At 40.4% G+C, this 19,986-nt stretch overlaps 3 protein-coding genes across 3 annotated transcripts; 1 reads left to right on the forward strand and 2 right to left on the reverse strand.

The window, feature by feature from the left end:
• Positions 1 to 167: 167 nt before the first annotated feature.
• On the reverse strand, positions 168 to 14,986 carry LOC113681431 (Fanconi anemia group M protein). Its single transcript, XM_027198522.2, has 19 exons — positions 14,249 to 14,986; positions 13,932 to 14,104; positions 13,632 to 13,709; positions 12,909 to 13,067; positions 11,995 to 12,129; positions 11,262 to 11,828; positions 10,640 to 10,846; positions 9,857 to 10,020; positions 6,487 to 9,395; positions 5,907 to 6,025; positions 4,613 to 5,553; positions 3,469 to 4,051; positions 3,219 to 3,284; positions 2,669 to 2,780; positions 1,902 to 2,028; positions 1,633 to 1,712; positions 1,371 to 1,468; positions 1,186 to 1,280; positions 168 to 454 (listed from the first exon to the last, which is right to left on the reverse strand). The coding sequence occupies exons 1-19, from the start codon at positions 14,832 to 14,834 to the stop codon at positions 340 to 342; spliced, it is 7,314 nt and encodes a 2,437-aa protein (XP_027054323.2). The 5' UTR covers positions 14,835 to 14,986; the 3' UTR covers positions 168 to 339.
• Positions 14,987 to 15,344: 358 nt separating this feature from the next.
• LOC149041950 (uncharacterized) lies at positions 15,345 to 17,615 on the forward strand. Its single transcript, XM_089211596.1, has one exon. The coding sequence runs from the start codon at positions 15,345 to 15,347 to the stop codon at positions 16,869 to 16,871; it is 1,527 nt and encodes a 508-aa protein (XP_089067722.1). The 3' UTR covers positions 16,872 to 17,615.
• Positions 16,939 to 19,548, reverse strand: LOC149041951 (uncharacterized). The gene is made up of 2 exons (XM_089211595.1): positions 19,307 to 19,548; positions 16,939 to 19,232 (listed from the first exon to the last, which is right to left on the reverse strand). The coding sequence occupies exons 1-2, from the start codon at positions 19,471 to 19,473 to the stop codon at positions 17,459 to 17,461; spliced, it is 1,941 nt and encodes a 646-aa protein (XP_089067721.1). The 5' UTR covers positions 19,474 to 19,548; the 3' UTR covers positions 16,939 to 17,458.
• Between the last annotated feature and the right edge of the window lie 438 nt (positions 19,549 to 19,986).

Genomic DNA, 19,986 nt, shown 5'->3' on the forward strand with positions numbered 1-19,986 from the left:
ATAATTAGTTCCCAGACCGTCCTCGAGTATAGAGAGTATAGAGTAGAGCGTAAGGTGAGGAGAATGGAGCGACCATCATTAATAGATTTAGACAGGGAAGCCAAATCCTATCACGTTAGCGGGATGGGCATGAAAACAGCATAGCACAGAAAACAGACCAAGTGTGAAACATTTTACATTTTTTTATTTTAAATAATTTCCATTTTCATTTCATTAAATTAATTGTTCTGTTTGATATATTTGTTTCTCAAACGTTCTTCAATTCAGAACGAAAGAGGCGCCGTGCTACCTAAACGCGCTAATTTTTTATTGCACAATTGTGGAAAGAACCTAAAATATTCATTTCTTGATAGAAATCATGTTGGAGTTAAACTTGTGTCGAAGATATTTGTGGATCTCGGCAGCACGAGGACTTGACAAGCCAGGAGTTCTTTTTTCCAGCTCTGCCGGTGTGCTGTGAAGTAAAAATCAGGAATGAACGAATAAAGGGAAAAGGACGGAAGCGCTGAAAATCGGACGATAGCGTCCGCATCGGGGAATGCTATCGTCTCAAAACGTGCGAAAACGTTGAAATCGGACGTTTAGAATCTTCGGCATTAAGCATACGTTATACCGCTTCCAGATTTCGTTCGGATACTACCCTTAATTATTGCAGTCTCGAGCACGATTTGTCATCAGGGCTCATTGTTTAAGTTTCTTCACACTAATAGGGAAGATTACTGTTTCACATTGTTTCCATTACACAATCATTACAGTTGGAACAGTTTTCATTTCATAAACACAAAGCCAGGGCTTTTATAACATTAAAAAAATTTCATCAATATTCAAAATGGGGAAGACTTGATATTCTAACGTACAGTATATCTTGCTCTTTGATTCTTTTCTTACAGACAATCAAAGTTATGCATGATCGCTGAAGTCGACTAAAATCCTCAAATTAGCAAATCTCGTTGCGAATCAAGTTGCCCAAATTTTTTTCCATCTCGTCATAGGGATCAGATCAGTAACAACTTGTAGCAACTCCAGACTCCAAGAACGGGAGTAATCAGTGCACCCCTGTTTTAAAACCCATGAAGGTCCCATACTGAACACCTTTGGCTACGAATTGTCTCTCTTGATTGACAAGTTGCCGATGCGAAACGATGGGACATGTCAGTTTGGTAAAACCGACCAGATAAGCCTTACCTGTTCACGATTTCGCCAAGTGTTCTGTACGACGAGCACAGATTAAGGGCTGTAACGTAGCTGACACGTGGAATACTTGCCACAACACGGAAAAACTGAAAAATTAGAAGAAAACACGAAAAACTGCATATTAAGTTTAATGTACCTTAGGTAATCTAAGAGAATTTTGCCGCTTTATATTTTACCTGTTCGTGTTCCTTGTTCAGAGCAGTTGACGCTGTAATCGCCATTCCCTTCATAGTTTCAACGGTGGCAAGATCCGTTAAAAGGCGAGCAGTTTCCTCTAAGATAACAAAACAGAAAAAAAACAATTCAACATTAAAGCTTGCTTTTCCAATTAATTTCTTAACTGGAACATCCTATTTCTCGTCAGAAAATCAGAGTACCAGGCCATATGTAAACTCATTAGGCCGACGTTTACTGAAATAATCACATCATATGACAAACCTTGTGAGTCGCTGAACACCATCTTGACGTGAGTCTGCGCTATACTAGCCAGAGTGAAAATATATGCTTTGGTTTTAATACTGCAATACGAAAACAAGTAAGTTATAAATTTATGGGTAGATTATTTAGAGATAGAGACATTTTATGGTATATTATATCCATAAAGTACTAAGCTTAGAGATTTTCTATGTTACAAATGCCTTAAGTTCAGTTGTTTTGAAAATACTGAAAGTTTGCTTAAGGGTGGGTTAAAAGATGGCTATACTCACAAGTTTTTCTCTGTTTCTCCAGGTTTAACGCGGTCTTTTTCAATAATCAAGCAAGGCCTGTCATACAGATCACACATTCTGCGTATGCACTCCACAAGCTTGTGACTGTTTGCTCCATGAGCAACATCTGAACAGAAAAGTTCGAAGTGTAAACAACGACAGTTAATCAGTATTTTGTCAATCAATTACAATTTCGCTAAAACCAATCGCTATAACCAATCTCTGTAACCCGCGTCTTCCAGCGCCAAAGGCGGCTTCTTCTGTGTGTTTTCCTGTGACATTTGCCTTCGATCTGATCGGCTGATGTGACTACTCTGGGGGTTTTACACAGCAATCAGTCAAAAACTCAGTCAATGAGAAGTTGCTCGGCTTATTTTGGGCGGCGAAAGAGCGCTTGCGTGCTGCTGAATTTCACCGTGCGATTATCAGACCTGTGATTGGTTTAGGAGATTTAAAAACTGCGAAAATCGAAAGACGCTTCAGAATTCAACGCCTTTTGTTGACAGATACAACGTTTCAATCTAAGAAAATATCCCCTAGAAGCTGATAATGTTCTTGATCTCTCTTAAGGTTTGCGTGCTAATTAAAGAACATATAAAGATAAATTGGGGATATGTTGTGTGATTTCTCAACCAGTCACGAAAGATTAAATCAAAGGAAATCGGCAAACTGGCGATGTTCAAGTCATGGGGGTAGTGACTAACATCATAAGACGAGATAAATAATTCGCATTAATACAGGAAGAACTTCTCAAAACCATAACATACCGGAAGCTGTTTTCCTCTTCACAGCCATTCTGTTACTGACAATGTAATCACAGCTGGTCAGCTGACATACTTCCGCCTTGATATTGTGCTTTAGGCGTAAAGTTGACACAACCTGTGGGGGGTGGGGAGGGAAGGAAGACAATGAATAAAATCTGTCTACAGTATAGAGTCATTAGTATCCGAAGTAGAGAAACAAGTTCTAATATGTCACGAGAACTGAAAAGACAAAGAAAGGCTCACAATAGGGCAATCGCGATTCACTGAACAGGAAAGCAAAGATTAAGTGCCACACCAAATGAATTTTTCTGCGCTGAAACATCCACCATGTTTGCATCTTGCTGCCATATCCTTCGCTAAGCCATAATTCCCGAGGAAAATTATCATATGCTAAAACAGTTGAGATGGGACCATCAACAACGTTTTCGCGAGAGATCGTGCTACCTTTTTCCAGAAGAGTAAGAAATAGCAAATTTTATTTCAAATAAAATTGCATTTAAGAAATCTTGGCTGGTTTCTCAACACGGAATAAAATTCAGCAGAAGTTACTTACCTGAGAACTGGAGATTTCCCGAGCGTCAACTAGGATAACGGTCTTTCCCTTGTCCTTCTGTGAAGACTAATAATACAATAAAAAATTAAAGAGGTCTAAATTTTTACAAAGTCTCTTAAAGCCGTTTTCGTGTAAATTCTTATAGCCGTGAACGGTATAAATCGGAAAGTCTACGGGTGTTCCGACGGTGATTTAACAAAATCCGACGAAATATCTCTAAATAAAACAATGTGGTGAAATCATATCTTACTGTGAGTAAATGGCTAATCGCTGGTCTGGAACCAAGATTATTAGGTCGACAAGAAGGAGTTACAACTTGCATCTTCGCATGCGTACCGACGGATGGACGCTGACTACCATTATGCAGTGAACTTTTGTTCTGCAGCGTAAGTGGATTTTTCAAAGTGTGTCTTTGACCAGAAATGACTGTCCTGTCATCACAGATATTCGATTTTGTAACGTTCAATGGTACAACTATTTGTTTTGTGGTGGATGGACGTGGAGCCTTCTCAACAAAACCTTTATTCCTTGCCTGTGGATCAAGGGGCAGCTGGTACCATTTTTCTGAGGTCTGGTTCGAGCACTGTCTTATCTTGGTGAAAGTTTCCTTTGAGATTTCATTTCTTTGCTTTAGTATCGCTGACTTGTCTTTTGATGAGTCGTCATTTTCTGTATTTTCACGATTTGCATAAACCACTTCCCATAAAAAGTCAAAACCAAGTGAGAAATTTGGAGACTTCTTAATATCCATGGCAGCATCATTATCTATTATATCCATGGCAACATCAATTTGATCCAAGCCGTCACCCTTCAGTTGGTCACTTGAAGGTTTCCTAAATATGAAACATGATGAATTTGTAAATAGCATAGGAAAGATGGTCAGTTTTAAGCTTGGTAAAGAAACAGTCTTGTCACAAGTGTGGGACAAAGAAAAACCCACCTAAAACTATTTCTTTATCGAGCTAAAAAGTTACCATCTTTCTAATCCTATTTACAAAACATGACGCTGTCGACATTGCTGATCCTTGCAGTAAACAGGACGCGTGTCATATATGAACGTGGTAATAGACCTCGCTCACCGTGGAGTCTCTGTAGCTCAGTGGTAGAGCATCAGAGCGCGGAATTCGAAAGTCTGAGGTTCGATTCCGCAACATGAATTTGTTTTGAAGTAGCAAATACAGACATATTTATATTTGGAAAGGTAGAGGAATACGCATAAAGGGTCTGGGGGTGTAATTGAAAAACAAAATTCGTCCGGCGTTATACGGCAAGTGAGTAAGCACTTGGATTACAGTTTGGTAAGGAGAGTTGGGGTGGACTTCTACCCGGACGAGAGGAGAGGTTCGCACAGGATTTTGGGTTGTTGTTTCCCACTAACGCTTAAGTTTACTTACCTTTTGGCCTTTGCGTTCTCCGGAGCCCGCACATCTTTGTCGTCAAGGGCGATCAATAAATCACTGTCACTGACATCGTTGTTCCAGTCGTCCACGAAAGCACCAGATTTGCGAATACTTCCCTTACCACCCGCTGACCGCCTTAGAGCCGAGTCGCTCCTTTGAAATTCTTTTTTCGCGGCCATAACATCAGATGATTTGACGAAGTCAGAGCGAGGAATCTTCCCAGTACCGTTTCTCTCGATCGAAAAGTTCCCAAATGCACAGCTTCTGTGCTGATTTGTCTTTTTCATTTGTGAGGCATCGGGTTTTGTAGTGTCCTCTGCATTACTACCTTCCTTGCTACCGATGGCCGACGAATTCACCTTGCTCAGCTTAGGTGAAACTTCCTCGTCAAAACTGTCATCTAAAATTCGCTTTCGCTTCATACGCTTCGCCGGACGGCCGATTTGGCTCCCCTCGAAAGATGCGTCTGCGCATGCCTGACCGTTCCAGTGACCATTCTCAACCTCGGTTTCATGTTGAATTTCTGCCTCGCTTTCATTATCCGACTTAACCTCGTTTTCAAGAACGCTCTCTGATTCGTAAGTTTCCTCTGCTTCGGATTGGCTATCATCATCAACATTTCCGCGTTTATAGACCATTTTAAACTTATTTCGTTGCTTATGGAACAAAGGCGTTCGAAATTTTAAGGCGCCGCAAAGAGGACTTCGTAAAGACTGTCTGTATACCGCCATCATGTCCACTGGGGAGCTAGCGTGATGCTGTTTCGCCGCCGAAGGAGGTCTTTGAGTCAGTTGAGTAGCATCATCTATGAAGCTGTCCATTTCATCTTCGTCCTCATCACAGTTATCTGCTTCATCGGACGAGAAGTCGTTGATGTCACTGTCTGACAATTCAGCTTCATCGTCTAGGAAGTGGTTTTTCCGAAATCTGATTTTCTGTTAGGATTACAAGAAAAAAAATTTAAAATATTAATGGCGTAGATTTTATTTCAATTGTGTCCAGCCCAACTAATGTCAAACCTGTCCGTTCCCATCCCTCTGGTCCAACTCCCAACCACTACAGATCACGTAAATGTTCAAGATAATGCCGGTAAAGTATTAAATACTAGATAGTAAATAACTATTAAATATAATACCTTAATATTTAAATAAATTCGTACATACATTCTTAAACAAGGAAACAACTCTTTAAACTAATGAGTGATTAGCTGGATACATGACACGACTCAAAAAAACCGAAATGTATTTTCTCAAAGTAGACCCACAAATTGTTAGAGAGAATAACTGACCTTTGAGAGAGAAGAAACTGACTTTCGCGAACGTTGCTTCCCACCGATCTCAAAAGAATTTCTCTTGCGAGCCCTGAATGTAGCGGAAGGAGCTCTTCCAACGTCAGATCGGCTTCGAGCTAAGAAAGAAAACAGCCTCATTAAAACACATAACTTACAAAGATTACCACCCTAAAGTTAGAGAGCATGGCGAATCTTAGGTCTGAGATCCACAGAATGATTGTCTATTATGATACGAGCGAAAGTACACATCACAAGCAGAAGACACGTAGCCATCCTCAAGTGCGGAGAAACTCAAGTGACCAAGTCGCTATTGACTATAGTGCTAAGTCAGACTGGTGGAGAAAATGGCACAAGTCTCTCTCGAATGACGCCGAACCGACTGGTCACTTTAAAGTAAAAATGTGTATTTTAAAACAGCTAATCAGAGACAATACAGGATCTGTAAACAGTAACGTCATCTAGAGAAAAGGGGGGCGAGAGAGGAGGGGGGAAGGGGGAGGAAATTGTAGCGTACAAAGAAGACCTCTGTTCAACAGTTCTTTACAAGTTTAACAGAAAAAAAACGGTGAAAACTAACCTGGTTTACCGGTTTCAAACTCCTCATCGCTGTTTGATTCTAGCTGTGGATTACATGACGAAAAACCGATGCGCTGATTGGACTTGCTTTTCTCAGGACTGGCCGGTTTTCTAAACTCTTGGGAACAGGGACTCGACAAAACTCTCTTTCTTCGAGAAATCGCCCTTCCCACAGGACGGATGACACTTTCATCTTCATCATCACTTTCCATTACCGCTACAACATTGCCATTCTCAGTTCGTAAATTTGAAGAATTCGCTAAATGTTCCTCACGGTCGAGAGATGAGCCAGTGAAAGCCATGCTTGTCTTTGAAGACACCGATGTCTCTGGGCTGCTACATTCCATGGGCCTAGCTAACGAATTCACTTCTGGTATCTCTATGTTCACTCCACAGGGATTGTCGTTCACTGATTTATCGCTGAGCGGCTTTGAGCGACTCAAGTTCAACGATTTCGTCCCTGGAAAAAGTAAACCATTGTCTTTTGTTTTCATCGGAAGAGATCTCTTGTCTTTTGGCGAGGTGCGTTTCAAGCTAAGCTTTAGTTTCTTGGGTAGCGGTGACCTACAAGGATTGTTAGCAGCATTACTACCAACACTGTCACCAGTATTAATGCCAACATTGCGACCACCATTATCACCAACATTGTGACCAACCGAGCCGCTCTCATTAATCACAGTTACTTTCTTTCCAAGCGCATTTATGTGTGATTCCTTATTTATTTCCGACGACGGTAACTCGTTCCAAGAATAACCCGGTTGGTGCTTATTTCCCAAATCTAACTTGCCACTTTGTAAACTCTCTGTTTCTATAAACGGGGTTGCGCCAGAATTCCTTGATTCCTTAATGTCTGATATAAATATATTATTGTGAGAAGTTGAGCTCGGATGTTCTCCCCTAGTACGTATTTCAAGAGAAGATGAAGCACGCAGTTCAATTCCTTCCTGAAAAATCTTTTCAGTTCCGTCATTTCTAGAATTTTGTTCATTTGTTGAAAGGTGTCGTAAGCCGTTGATACCATGAGACTTTGAACTTTTCTGATCCATCTTTACTGAAGACCCTGCCGTACAAGACTGTTCACCAACACGCTCCGAAATCTCCAACCTAGCTTCACACTTCTTAGCCTCATGGTTGTCTTTCTTAATCGATCTCTCTCCCACATGTTCACTTCTCGGTGACAAGGTTTCGTCGCCAGGCCTGTTTTTGTCATCTTTGGCGTACTTTTCACCAACATTACCATCTGTAGGTAGCGCTATATCTGTGAGGGCATCATCATCTGCCGCGTCCATAAAAAGATCTTCAGTATACCCTTTCTCCTCTTTGCCAGAATCATTTACTGCTTTTGCTAAGACGTTACTCTCCAATTCTGACAGAAAACTATTCGAGATTCCGCGCACGTTCATCGTGACCTCCTGCGCGTAACTCTTCCTCCTCGCGGCAATCTCGTCTTGCTCTTCAAGCATGTCTACACCATGGCTGGGTTTCGGGTTTCCATATGTCGAATTATGCATTTCTTGATAGATAACCTGGTCCTTGTAAGGTTTATTTTCGTTAGAAAATGAGGAAACAAAATCTTTCTGCTCTTTGCTACTAATTTCTAAATCCTTACTTTCCGTAACCTCCGTGTCAAGAAAATCAGCCATAAGAAATGGTTCCTCCTCCAACGAGTCTTTTTCCACACAAACTCGCGGCAAATCAGCTCCTGAATCAAGCGAGTTTACAAAATATTTTCTCTGGATCTCCTCCATGTCTTTGTTAAAGTCATTCAAGTCTGAGCTCTCAGACGACAAACTCATTTTGTCCAAAGCGTCTAAGTTGGGTGGCGATGGCACTGCCCCGACTGTGACTGAAAATCTATTTTTCTGAGGCAGAAAACCTGGCATGGTTCCTTGTGATTGGGTAGTTACACTGGGAAAAAGACTCGTCATTTCGTCAGAGGCTGCATCAGAGAGGTCGCTGCCATCACCATCTAGATTTCCTTCCATTTTTTGTGGTTCTTTCTTGTCGCCAAGGCTTGCACACTCACCATCAGCCTCTGTAGGGTTTTTGTCAGGTTCCCAGTGTTCTCCCACATCGGGCAAATCCTCCATCAATATATCGCCAGGTTGTCCTAGGAGACAATTGCTAACTTCATCGTCTTCGTCTACACATGAAGCCACGTTCATGCCATCAGTTTGGAAATCTTCGTCTTCTTTATCATCAAGCTGCTTCAGAAACGCTTTCCAACGAGCTTTGTTTTTCGGTGAGCGCTTTTTTAACTTCGTGCCACTTATCTTCGAGTTCTTATCGCTGGTATCACCAACTGAATTCTCTTCTTTGCTCGAATACGTTCTGTCAACTTGCAAATCAGGTCCACCTTCCATTTCAAGCTTTTTTCGCGTCTTCTTGTTTTTCTTGGTGACCTTACGTCGGCCTTCGCTTCCCTCGCAAACAGTACCATCATTTTCAGGCAAAACACTATTATTTTCATCACTTTCCTTTTGCCCCGGCTTTATGATGTCTCCTTCGTTCAAAAATGACATCATTTCCAGGTCATAGCTTTCATCGTCAACTCCTCCGCCACTATGAAGCTCCGTGAACTCCAACAGTTCAACAAAATGTTCTGTGCGACGGGAATGTGAAACAGCCTTCACAGGTTGTAGTGTAGTCTGCCAGGGGAGCCATTCCGTCAAAGAGGGTTGCACGACAGATTTCCTAGCCCCTGCTGATGAACGCCTCGATTTCTTAGTAATTGCTAATTGTGGTGACAAACCCGCCTCGTGATCGGGAAGTTTAAAATGTTCCTGCCAGTAAACTAATTCCTCGTAGGTCAAGAGACCGTTGTCTTTCTTTGATGTGGTTGTTGCAGTTTTACTTGTGAAATTTTTGATGTCAGCTCCTTCTGAAGGCCTTTCCTTCTTTTTCCCTTTGCTGTGAAGGAAATAAAATGCTGTGTAAAACATTTGGACCTATTTCGGGCACAATATTTTATCCGTAACCCAACCGACTAATCAGATAGATCGACAGACAGACCGACCGACAGACAGACCGACCGACCGACAGACAGACAGACCGACCGACCGACAGACTGGCTGACCAACTGTAACATACTGATTCACTGACGCATTCACTAGCTGCTTGACTGACTGACTGATCGGCTGCCTGACTAATTGACTACAAGGTGACTGACTGTTTGACTGCCCGATCGATCCCACGTTCAGATGGACCGACCGATCGACTGCCTTTCTGACTAAAGGCTATAAAGACGGACTATGCAACTGATCGATAGACATACCCCAGGCCCTGACAAACCGTTCAAGAAAGGTCCATGAAAAAGCGGGAAAAAGGAATTAAAGGTTAATTTAGCGCATAAAAAGAAGTTTCTGCCATACCTCTGACCTATAAACTTCCCAACAGTCATCTCCATTTTCAGCACAGAAGGAACAATATGACGAGGAACCATTCGAGGGTTGTCCGAGTAGAGATCAAAAGATTTGGTAGCCTGGGCGACAGCTTTGTGTATCGACTTTTTACTCCTTTGACTTTTCATGTAAACCTGGCCAGGAAGAAAAAAGGTATATCAAAATAACGATAACACTAAGTACGCCCCTGAGTTACTGTAGTGGTATGAAAGGTAAATGAATTAGCCTTTAAGTGAATACTGGAGGAGGTTCAAAAGAAGATCTAAACTCGCAATGACAGCTTATCCACTTCTGTTCTGACAACTGGACAACTTGCACCTCAGGTTCTTACCATCCACACTGACCATTCCATTGGAAAATTGGCTTTAAGGAAAAAGAAGAAGATTCAAACTTCTCTAAATTCCACTGAACATCAGAGAAAATGTGTCATCCTAATCAATGGTCCATCCTTTAAACACGTCTCAAATAGAATGACGCAAACCGTTTCATTTTAAGTTGGAATTTCGGGGATTTATGAGCATTAGTTTTCAAACGACGTCCACGACTGCAAAACAAACGATCAGAAATCACAAAAATGAAAAGGATTCAATTGAGGTCTATGTCTGATATCAGTGCCTTGCGGCTGCAATGGAGTGCTTTCCACACGATCCGCAAATATGATCGCTAACTTCTTTCTTCATTGAGCACAGCGATAGTGGCGATCATAGCAATCAAATGAAAACCAAGTATACAGAAACTGTGCCTATTTAGTACCTGTTCCTCTTTGCCTTCAGTCACGAGAACTACTATGCGTCCGTCTCTTTTCCTTCCTGTTCGCCCCATTCTCTGCACAAGGCGTATGGGAGACGCATGCGCATCAAAACACACAATAAGGTCGACTTCGCCTATGTCCAGACCCTCCTCGCCGACGCACGTGGCTACCAATGTATTGTAACCACCTTGACGAAACCGCTGTACAACCTAAGGATGTAATGGAGTTCAGGTGAATTAACCACATTGGACACAAGCACAACTCTCGGTTGGTGCCAAAAAGGAAAAAAAACGAGTAAAAAGTAAAACACACCGGGATTTCCTACAGGATAAAAGCGTTTTCATTTTTCATCATGAGGCAAAACCTTACTGTATCGGATTTTTCGGCGACCAAATTGTTCCATCTGGCAATTGAAACAAACTTGTTCAATCAACACTTCGCACCCGCGTGAAAACCCGGCCTAAAGCGCGGGAATACGCGGGTGACCCAACTCTCCGTTGGTCTAAGTTAAGCATCTGATTGGTTATGGGGGCTGGGCGCGTTTTCTACACAATCACTGAGCGAAGCAAAGAAAACCAATGGGATCCCTAGTTAATTCAAAGTACAATATAACCAAGGTAATACCTGCAACTGTTCTTTCTGTGAAAGTCCTCTGACACTCTTTCCAGTTGTCTGCTGTCCAATAAAACTCATTACTCGCACCAGAGGCTTATGACGAGATAACAACGCGGCTATCTCGTTCACACTGTCTCTGTACTGTGAAAATATCATCACACGGGTAGCTACGCCTTTTGAGTCCTCATCACTCTTTCCCTGGAACTTCTCAAAGTGTTCAAGCACAATTTCCTTAAGTTTCAAGAGCTTGGGATGACTCTTGAATGTAGTACTCGGTTTTGGAACATTCATGAGCGCGCGCCTTCTTGGTGAAAACTGCGAAAAGAGAAGGCTTTCGTTCGCACTGTTTTCCACTGGAGGTTCAATTTCCTCTCGCAATTCATCCATCAGCTGTGTAAACTCGTGGTGTTTCATGATTTCGGCCTTGGCGCGCGGCATCCCTCTTGTTCCATCAATGATGGCTTTAATGAAGTTGTAGAACGACAAAATTCCATGCTGGAGTAGGAGCTCATACGCGTGGTACAGGCTGATGCACATAGCAAAGTCCCCTTCAATTTGTCCTAGTCGATTGCGATCCTTGAAAAGGTATATAAATAGATAGCTTAATATAAAATCATTACAAAGCGTCGCTCGCTGCTAGTATTATGCACAGCTTTTGAATTTTCAACCCCGTCATATTGCAATGCTAGATTTTAAGATTTGGTTTTAGATTAATTCAGACTAAAATAAAAAGTTTTCCTACACATCCGCCTTGTTCATTCATCCTCTTCCTGAACTGGTCTCGTGCAGTCAACAACATGAATTTAGTGACACGTTGAGGATCTTTGTTCCACAACACTCGTTGGCAAAACAGACGGCCCACAATGGCTTCAAGGATCTGTAAAAAAAAAGTAGTTATAGTTTTATTCATTCAACTCCAAGAAGTTATGAAATCATCACATTTCATTATCCTGCAAATAATTTTAATTGTTAGGATAAATACATTTATAAGCTAAAGGTTAACACCTTAATATTAAACAACAATTAAGTTAAAGTAATGTCAATGAATAAAAAAGAAAATGAATGACAGCTGAAAGCTAGAATTGCTGATCTGATATTGAAGTTTTCAGAAAGAATTCTACAACATTCTAAAATATATTGATAGCTTCCAACTGTTAAGGACAAGAGAAAATAATTGTACCAGGGAAAGGCCCAAAGAGCACCTTGGATCTGAAGTTGTACATGACCATGAATCACCAGGTACCTTACGGTTTTTGTCTAAGAAATCTGACATGCCCTGTGCTTAACAGTTGTCATAAAAGTCAAGTCCCACAAGCTTCCATAAGACAACAGTAAATCACCTGTTGCCCTCAGTCACTGTTAATGCACAGTCCTGAATCTGCAAATTTTTTTCTGAACTCTGAATGAGCCATAACCTTTCCGAGGCAGCTAGTTAGTGGGTATGAGCAAAAAAAGCATGGCAAGGAAGGGAAAACTTTGGTCACTCCTTTCCAAGATATAAAAAATCAAGATCTCGTTCACCCTGCAAGCAGGCTAGCATTTTGCTGCAGTATGACAGGCAAAGACATCAGAGAGTTTCTCCTACAATACTGGATCTCATCATAATAATTAATTTATTTACATGGGCATCATTAACTAAGGGAGAATCTAATGTACCTTCAGATATGAACTTTTTACTTTAGCAATATCTTCCCCAAGAGAGACAACCACTTTTTCAACCTGCCGACTGTGTGTATAGGGCTGAATATCAGGGGACTCTTCAGAGCGCAGCTCCATGTGTGAGATCAAGAGGTTAGTGATGACTTGTTGAACAGCCTACAATCAAAGTAAGGAAAGTGAGAGAGAAGCAGCTCAAGGTAATGACAGTAACTTTAACCCTTTAATCCCTGAGAGTGACAAACATCTAATTTCTCCCTACAATATCACCCCTGAATCAAACATAAAGGTTATGAGAATAAAGGAAATGACAATCAACTGAAGAACCTCTTGATTGTTAAACAAATTCTCCTTGCCAGCACATTAGGAAATGTATAGAGAACAGTATGGAGAATATGCATACTGATGTTAGGGCAAGATTGGGGTCTGATGTAAACTGAAGTTCCTAAGCACCAGTTTGCCTCCTTGAAAAAAAGTCATGATGAAAATTCCTTTTGTTTTGGATTAGAATTGTTGAGCCTCAGATATCAATGAAGCTTCAAGGAGAAAAGCACTGTGACTAGGGATGGGTGGAACATCAAAAGTATTATTGATCTTAAAAATCCTCCACCCCTAAAAACTGTTTCATTGGACTGGCATGCAAATAAGTGAGACTGTTTTTTCAATAGTTTATATATTTATGTTTTTAACATAAATGCTGTTTCTATTGATTTCCTTTTTTACCTCTAGATCATCCCCAGGTGTTGCACTGAGAGCAAGGACTCTAAAATTCCTGTTATAGCCAGAGATTTCCCTTACAACCTGAATGGAACATAATACAACTTACTAACAAGAACACAATGTCATATTTAGGCCTTCTCCTGAATTAGATGTTTTATAAAAACACAAAAAAAAAGACTGAAGGGTATCAAGTAAGTATATCTGCATCCTAGTAACACTAGTGTTGGCAAAAAAATCTGTCACATATGCATGTGCTTGTCCATGTGAACTAAATAGTAAAATCACGTTTTTTCTTTCCTTTACCTGACAGTAAGCATGATTTCCAAGAGCTTTATGAGCTTCATCAGCAACAAGAAGGATAACTTCTTCAGCTTTGCATGATCCACGAATCAGATCATTTTGCAGAACTTGTGGAGTTAGAAAGAAAACTCTTCTCATCCTCCACAAAGACTGCCGTTTATTAGGAGCCATGTTTCCTGAAAAGGTTGGAGAGCATTAGGTTCGAAGCTAAGTTGCTGAGCTAACTAAAATAAACCAGTTCATAATTCATGTAATGTACCTTGACAAATAAATTAACCAATAAGTGTGATGTCAAAACAAAAAAAAATGTCAAACCTCACCGGTCATTTCTGCTGTGTCACTCTGCGGAATACCCATGATTTTATAGCACGCTTCAATCTGTTGTGCAACCAGTGGTTTAGTGGGAGCCATAAATATAACCTTTCCGAGTGGGTACCATCGAAAGAAATTGTACATAACAACAGCAGCAATGAAAGTCTTCCCCAATCCGGTTGGTAAAGTAACTAAGGTGTTCTTATAAAGAGCTTTCTCAACAATATCGAACTGATAATTCCTTATAGGATAATTTGTCGGGTAAATCCAAACATTTCCAGCCTCGACATCAAAACCTGGAATAATTTCAACTTCGTCGGATTTCTCGGTGATGTTATTGGCGTTCACTTCACAGCCCCCACTGTATTTCGCTTCAAACGCAACTTCGTCGAAAGGAAACATTCCTTCTGCAGCAGCCAGTAATTCATCATCACCGTCATCATCTCCTATCTCTATTAAATCTACAGCATCGTTGTAAACTTGACTTTTGATTGCTCCAGGCGTCTTCGAATTTGTACTTCTCAACGAGGTAGATTGAGCTGGTCGTCCCCAACTCTGGAACAACGTGGCTTGACACACGTTGGACTTTTTCATTCCGCATCCTATAACTTAAGGAAAGGATTAACAAAACTCGATCCTCTTTAAATGCTATATTTTGGCGACAAAATGAAACAATCAGGACACACATGATTCTTTTTCGCCAAGGCTGCCATTTTGATTTTGCCGGACTAAAAATGGCGCGCTACGGTCATGTGATGCAAATCATCCAATTACTAACCTCAAAATTGGAACTAAGTACCAGCTTACTTCGAGCTTCGACCGCAGGGACAACGCTTCACCAGCAACTCATCCATGAAAACATTATTCACGCTTTTCATAATGGCCGACGTTGCGCGCGCCTGGGAACGATTTTAACACGGAATCGAGGCCACCCAGTCATCCGAGCGTACGTGAGACAAAGAAACTACAGTGTCAGACAACAAAAGGTTTAACCAGCTGAATTTGATTGATTTTTTTATTGTAAAATCCGTGTTTCTATTATTGAGCTCTTGTTTGATAGTTCTTGTCTCGACTGGACACTTATTTTTTTAAAGGAAAATCGCTATGCCAAGCCACTGTTGCGTGCCGCTATGCACTACAAGAGGATATCGCGACAGCAATGTGAACAAAATCTCGTATTATACTTTTCCATCAAACTCTCAACAAAAAGATAAATGGATTCATGCTATCAGAAGAGATGAAGGGCCCGATTTCGAGATATCTAAAACGACAGTGGTGTGCTCTAAACATTTCAGAGCGAACGACTTTAAGAAAACCCTAGCTGGAAAACATCTCCTGACGCATGGTGCCGTCCCTTCGGTATTTGCTTGGATTCGCACTTCACCAAGAAAACGAAAACCTCCAAAAGAACGGCCGTTTATTAACAAGGCGACCAGCAACCACGCTGAAAATACTACTGATGGTACACTAGAAGAAAACGAGGTGCAAGAAACAGATTTTACGATCGTCCCAAGAAGTGTGGACGTGTCCACGCAAACTGATCTCTCTGCACATGAGGCTCGTCTCTCAGAAATTATTGCAGAATGTAATCGAAAAATTGGAATACTGGAGTCAACAATAGAAGATTTAAGGCTAAAGTTGCTGGATGAGCATCGTAAATATGATTTACTTAAAAGTAAATTATTTACTCTAGACTCAATGAAAGCTAAAACCTCATCCTGTAGTACTGTTGCTTTTTATACTGGATTTCAAGATTGGGATGCCTTCACTGCAATTTATAATTATCTCGATCCGGGGGAAAAAGGAGAAAATATAAATTACTGGCTTTCAGGTAATACAGATACATCAGTTCTTGCTTATGATGATGATGAATGTGATGAAGTGTCCTTGAGCAAAAAGGGCAGAGCTAGATCCCTTAAACCAGCTGAAGAGTACTTTATGGTTCTGTGTAGACTGAGGCAAGGTTTTCATGAAGATCACCTGTCTCATCTATTTAATATCTCTGTAGCAACAGTGAGCAGGATATTTGTAACTTGGATGAACTATATGTACTTGAAACTGGGAACAATTGATATATGGCCATCTAGAACGACCATTGACTTGTATATGCCAGAAGCATTTAAAAGCAAATATAAGAGCACAAGAGTGATCATAGACTGTACTGAAGTGAAATGCCAGATGCCTAGCAGTCTTCAACTGAATGGGGAGCTTTTCAGCAGCTACAAGCACCACACAACCTTAAAGGGTTTGGTGGGTATCAGTCCTGGGGGTGCAATAACATTTGTTAGCCAATTATACTCAGGTTCAATTTCTGATAAAGAAATTGTCACTAGGAGTGGATTTTTAGATCTGCCTTTTGACGACAAAGATTGTGTGATGGCTGACAAAGGTTTCACAATAGAGGATGTGTTGCCCCTTGGTGTATCGTTAAACCTACCACCTTTCCTTGGACAGGATAGCCAAATGTCTCCTGAGGATGTGATCAAGACGCAGGAAATCGCCAGTCTGAGAATACATATAGAGCGGGCAATCAACAAGATAAAAAAACTTCCACATTTGGGACAAAGTAATCCCTCTACACCAGTTTGGTATTGTAAATCAAATGTGGGCAGTTTGTGCCATATTGTGTAATGCCCAACCTAACATAATATCTGTTTGACAGAGTACACCAAAGTGTACAATAAAGTACTTGTTAATGTTGCATTACATTATTTTAATTCAAACTTATTAAAATCAACAGCATTAAATAGTAATACTGCACACTTTTGGTATCTGTATTATAACATTTGGTGTAACTACTAAATATTTCTTACTTTGCAGGAAACACAATTAACCAGTGAATAATAATTGGCAATGTTATTAGTTTTGGGTAGTGCTAACCAGGTTAATTGTGATCACTGTAAACTAATCTTGAGATGTCTAATGGAATTAATTAATTATACACAAGAAAAAATATTACCTTTTCAGAGTCTGAAATTTGCACAAAAGTCATTCAGAAAACAATATTTTAACATCAATAACTTCTGGAAAAATAAATGAAATGAAATAGAAATAAATTGAGAATGCATGTATAAACATACAATAAATCTACAACCTTAGTATTTTACCACTCTATGTATTAAAAAATATTTACAGTTTCTGAATTTCAAAAAGATATGTAGTTACATATGAATATCGTTATCAAATGTAACAATTTAAAAAGACATTTACACATAGCATTAGGCTTTGGATGCCTCAGCAGCAGCAAATTGAAGAAAGTTTTTAAAATAATATGTATACAGTTTATCTCTTAACTCACTCCAATATATTGAGTCAAACTGAATTCTTTGAATGTGCATGCCTACATTGGTGTATACAATAAAATCACACCATTTAGCTCCTGTTATTGCCATCTGCCCTTGAACTTGGGCATAGTATGGGTGTGACTTCTTTAAGGAGCACTGATCGCCAATCTTTTCCATACAGAAGCAAGGATCTGAACAGGCATCAAGAGGGGTGACATGAAATTTTGTGTATGGGCATTTTACTTCAGCAAGGCCAAATTGGTCTGTACTCCCACAATCAATTACTCGGGCATCTGGTGACACACCAAGGATGGGATACTCTTTGCTTACAACAAATCCACATGGTAAAACTTCCACAGGTGTCTTTCTGTTGTACATAACTTTGTGGTACTGCACTAAAGCAATGGGTTCAAATTTAATTCCATGGCTTAGTGCTCTCGAGGTAATCTCCTTAAGGTGAATCAGTGATTCTGCAAATGAATCATGGTTTCTTTGTCTCTTTGAAATTACCTGAAACTTTGATGCTGTAAACCGTAGCTTTCGCTCCTCTTTCCATTTTTGACAATCAGATTGTTTTCTTGTTTCAATTTCAATTTTATTAATTTCATCCTCATCAACTCTTAGTTTCGAAATGATTGCTCTCTCATCGTTAGATAAATTAGTGGGAACTTCCATGTCACTTCCATTTAAATTCCGCAGTGGGAATCGAGGGAATTCAAGTGTATTTTCATCAATTGGCACTAGTCGCCTTGGAATACAGTCAATGTCTATACTGGCCTTGAAGTTTGATTCCGTGTAACCAACTTGATGGGACAAGTATGATCCTACTGAGCATTTGCCAAATTTTGTTTCTGTTACAGACTTCTCTTGATTGTCAGCTAGCATTTGAGAAAAACCCATATTTGGATTAATCTTAAACAGCTCTCTTTTAAGTTTTTCCTCATCAGTTTTATTATGAGATATTTTCATTCTTGCCTCGTAAAGGTTGCACTTTACTCCAGACCTGGTCCTCTCTTCATCAAGGTTGGTCTTACTGATTACCATTTCCATCACTGGTTCAGGGCATATATTGCTTCCTCCACCTTTCCTGTGCCATTGCTGCAATTGTGAGGTGCAAGCAAGCTTTCGTTGTTGACCTGATTCACTAGATAGATCCTCAGTGGAGGTACATCCGTTAAGGTAGAACTTGCATAGTTTGAACATAAGTGCTACAATGTGGTTGCAGTAACCAACTTTGCCTGCAACACAAGAGCAATGACCATACTCCACTTCTCCTGAAATTACACATAATGCCAGCTTTAAACTGTGCGGCGCTTCGTTCTTACGAAAACTATGACAGCAATTGGCCTTTACATAAAAGTACCTTTGGTCATGACAACAACGGATTTCCTCTAGATATTCGTCCTCGAGAAATGTTTTGGCCTTTCTCAGGCCAGTTGGAATAGAATGGTTATCTTTATTGGCAATGTTCTTGCCAGAATTCTTTATGTGGCTGTCCATTTGCGCTCTCGTAAATGCAGGCATGGCATCAAGCGACGAACACCAAGCTTTCAGGTCGTCGGGAAACCTCACACGCTCTTTGGATAAACGCTTGTTTATCAACTCGGCTTTACGTTGATTCTCAAGATATTTTCTCCGCTTGTATATCTGGTGTTCGCTTGGATCTATTAGATCTTTGTCTCTACCAGTTTGTATGAAGTCGTTTACTCTGTTTACAAAAATAAAAAATTATCAAAATCGATCAGAAGTGTTATCACTAAGCACATAAAATGTTAAACGTACCTTTTCGCTAACTGCGCTTTAGTTTTAAGACCTTTAACATTATCTCCACGACATCTAAGCCAAAAAATTAATTCTTGCTTTTTTAACTCTTCTGGCTTACGGCCAGAAAGAGAGGACCCGGGAATATCATCTTCAGTAAGACTTGAATTTGCTCTACTGGAAGCCATGCTTATGACTGGATGGCCTCGGTTTCATACCCTAGATCCCAGGCCTAACCGGGGGTCCGCCATTATGAGAAGCGTGAATATTTTGCCGCAAATTACGCTCAAAATTTTTCTTCATGCTCAATTAAATAAGTCAAAATAATAGTTTTTAAGCGCCTCTAGACCTCCCCTCCCCAATTCCTACCAACAACTGGGGTCGTTAGGAGTAAAAGACAGACGGAAGCTGAGAACAAGACACTTTACCGGATCAAGTTTCTAAGTGCAAGTAAAGAAAAGAGGCCAACTAATGACATATCTCTGGCTGCAGAATTTACCTCGTGATGCCTTAGCTTAGCAGGGACATCAGTAAGGGTTCACGGTTTACGGTCAAGTCCAACTTTCTAAACGTTTCAAAGGCTTAAATCTTTGTTTATCTTCAGTAGTGAATTATATAATTTGAAGATTTTAAAAATAACTCGATAGAATTAACACTGAATTGTCATTGCGTTGCAGAGGGTTTCTAAGAGCTCCACAGAG

Source organism: Pocillopora damicornis, chromosome 7, assembly GCF_964200805.1.
Source record: "Pocillopora damicornis chromosome 7, jaPocDami1.2, whole genome shotgun sequence".
NCBI classification, from domain to species: Eukaryota; Metazoa; Cnidaria; class Anthozoa; order Scleractinia; family Pocilloporidae; genus Pocillopora; species Pocillopora damicornis.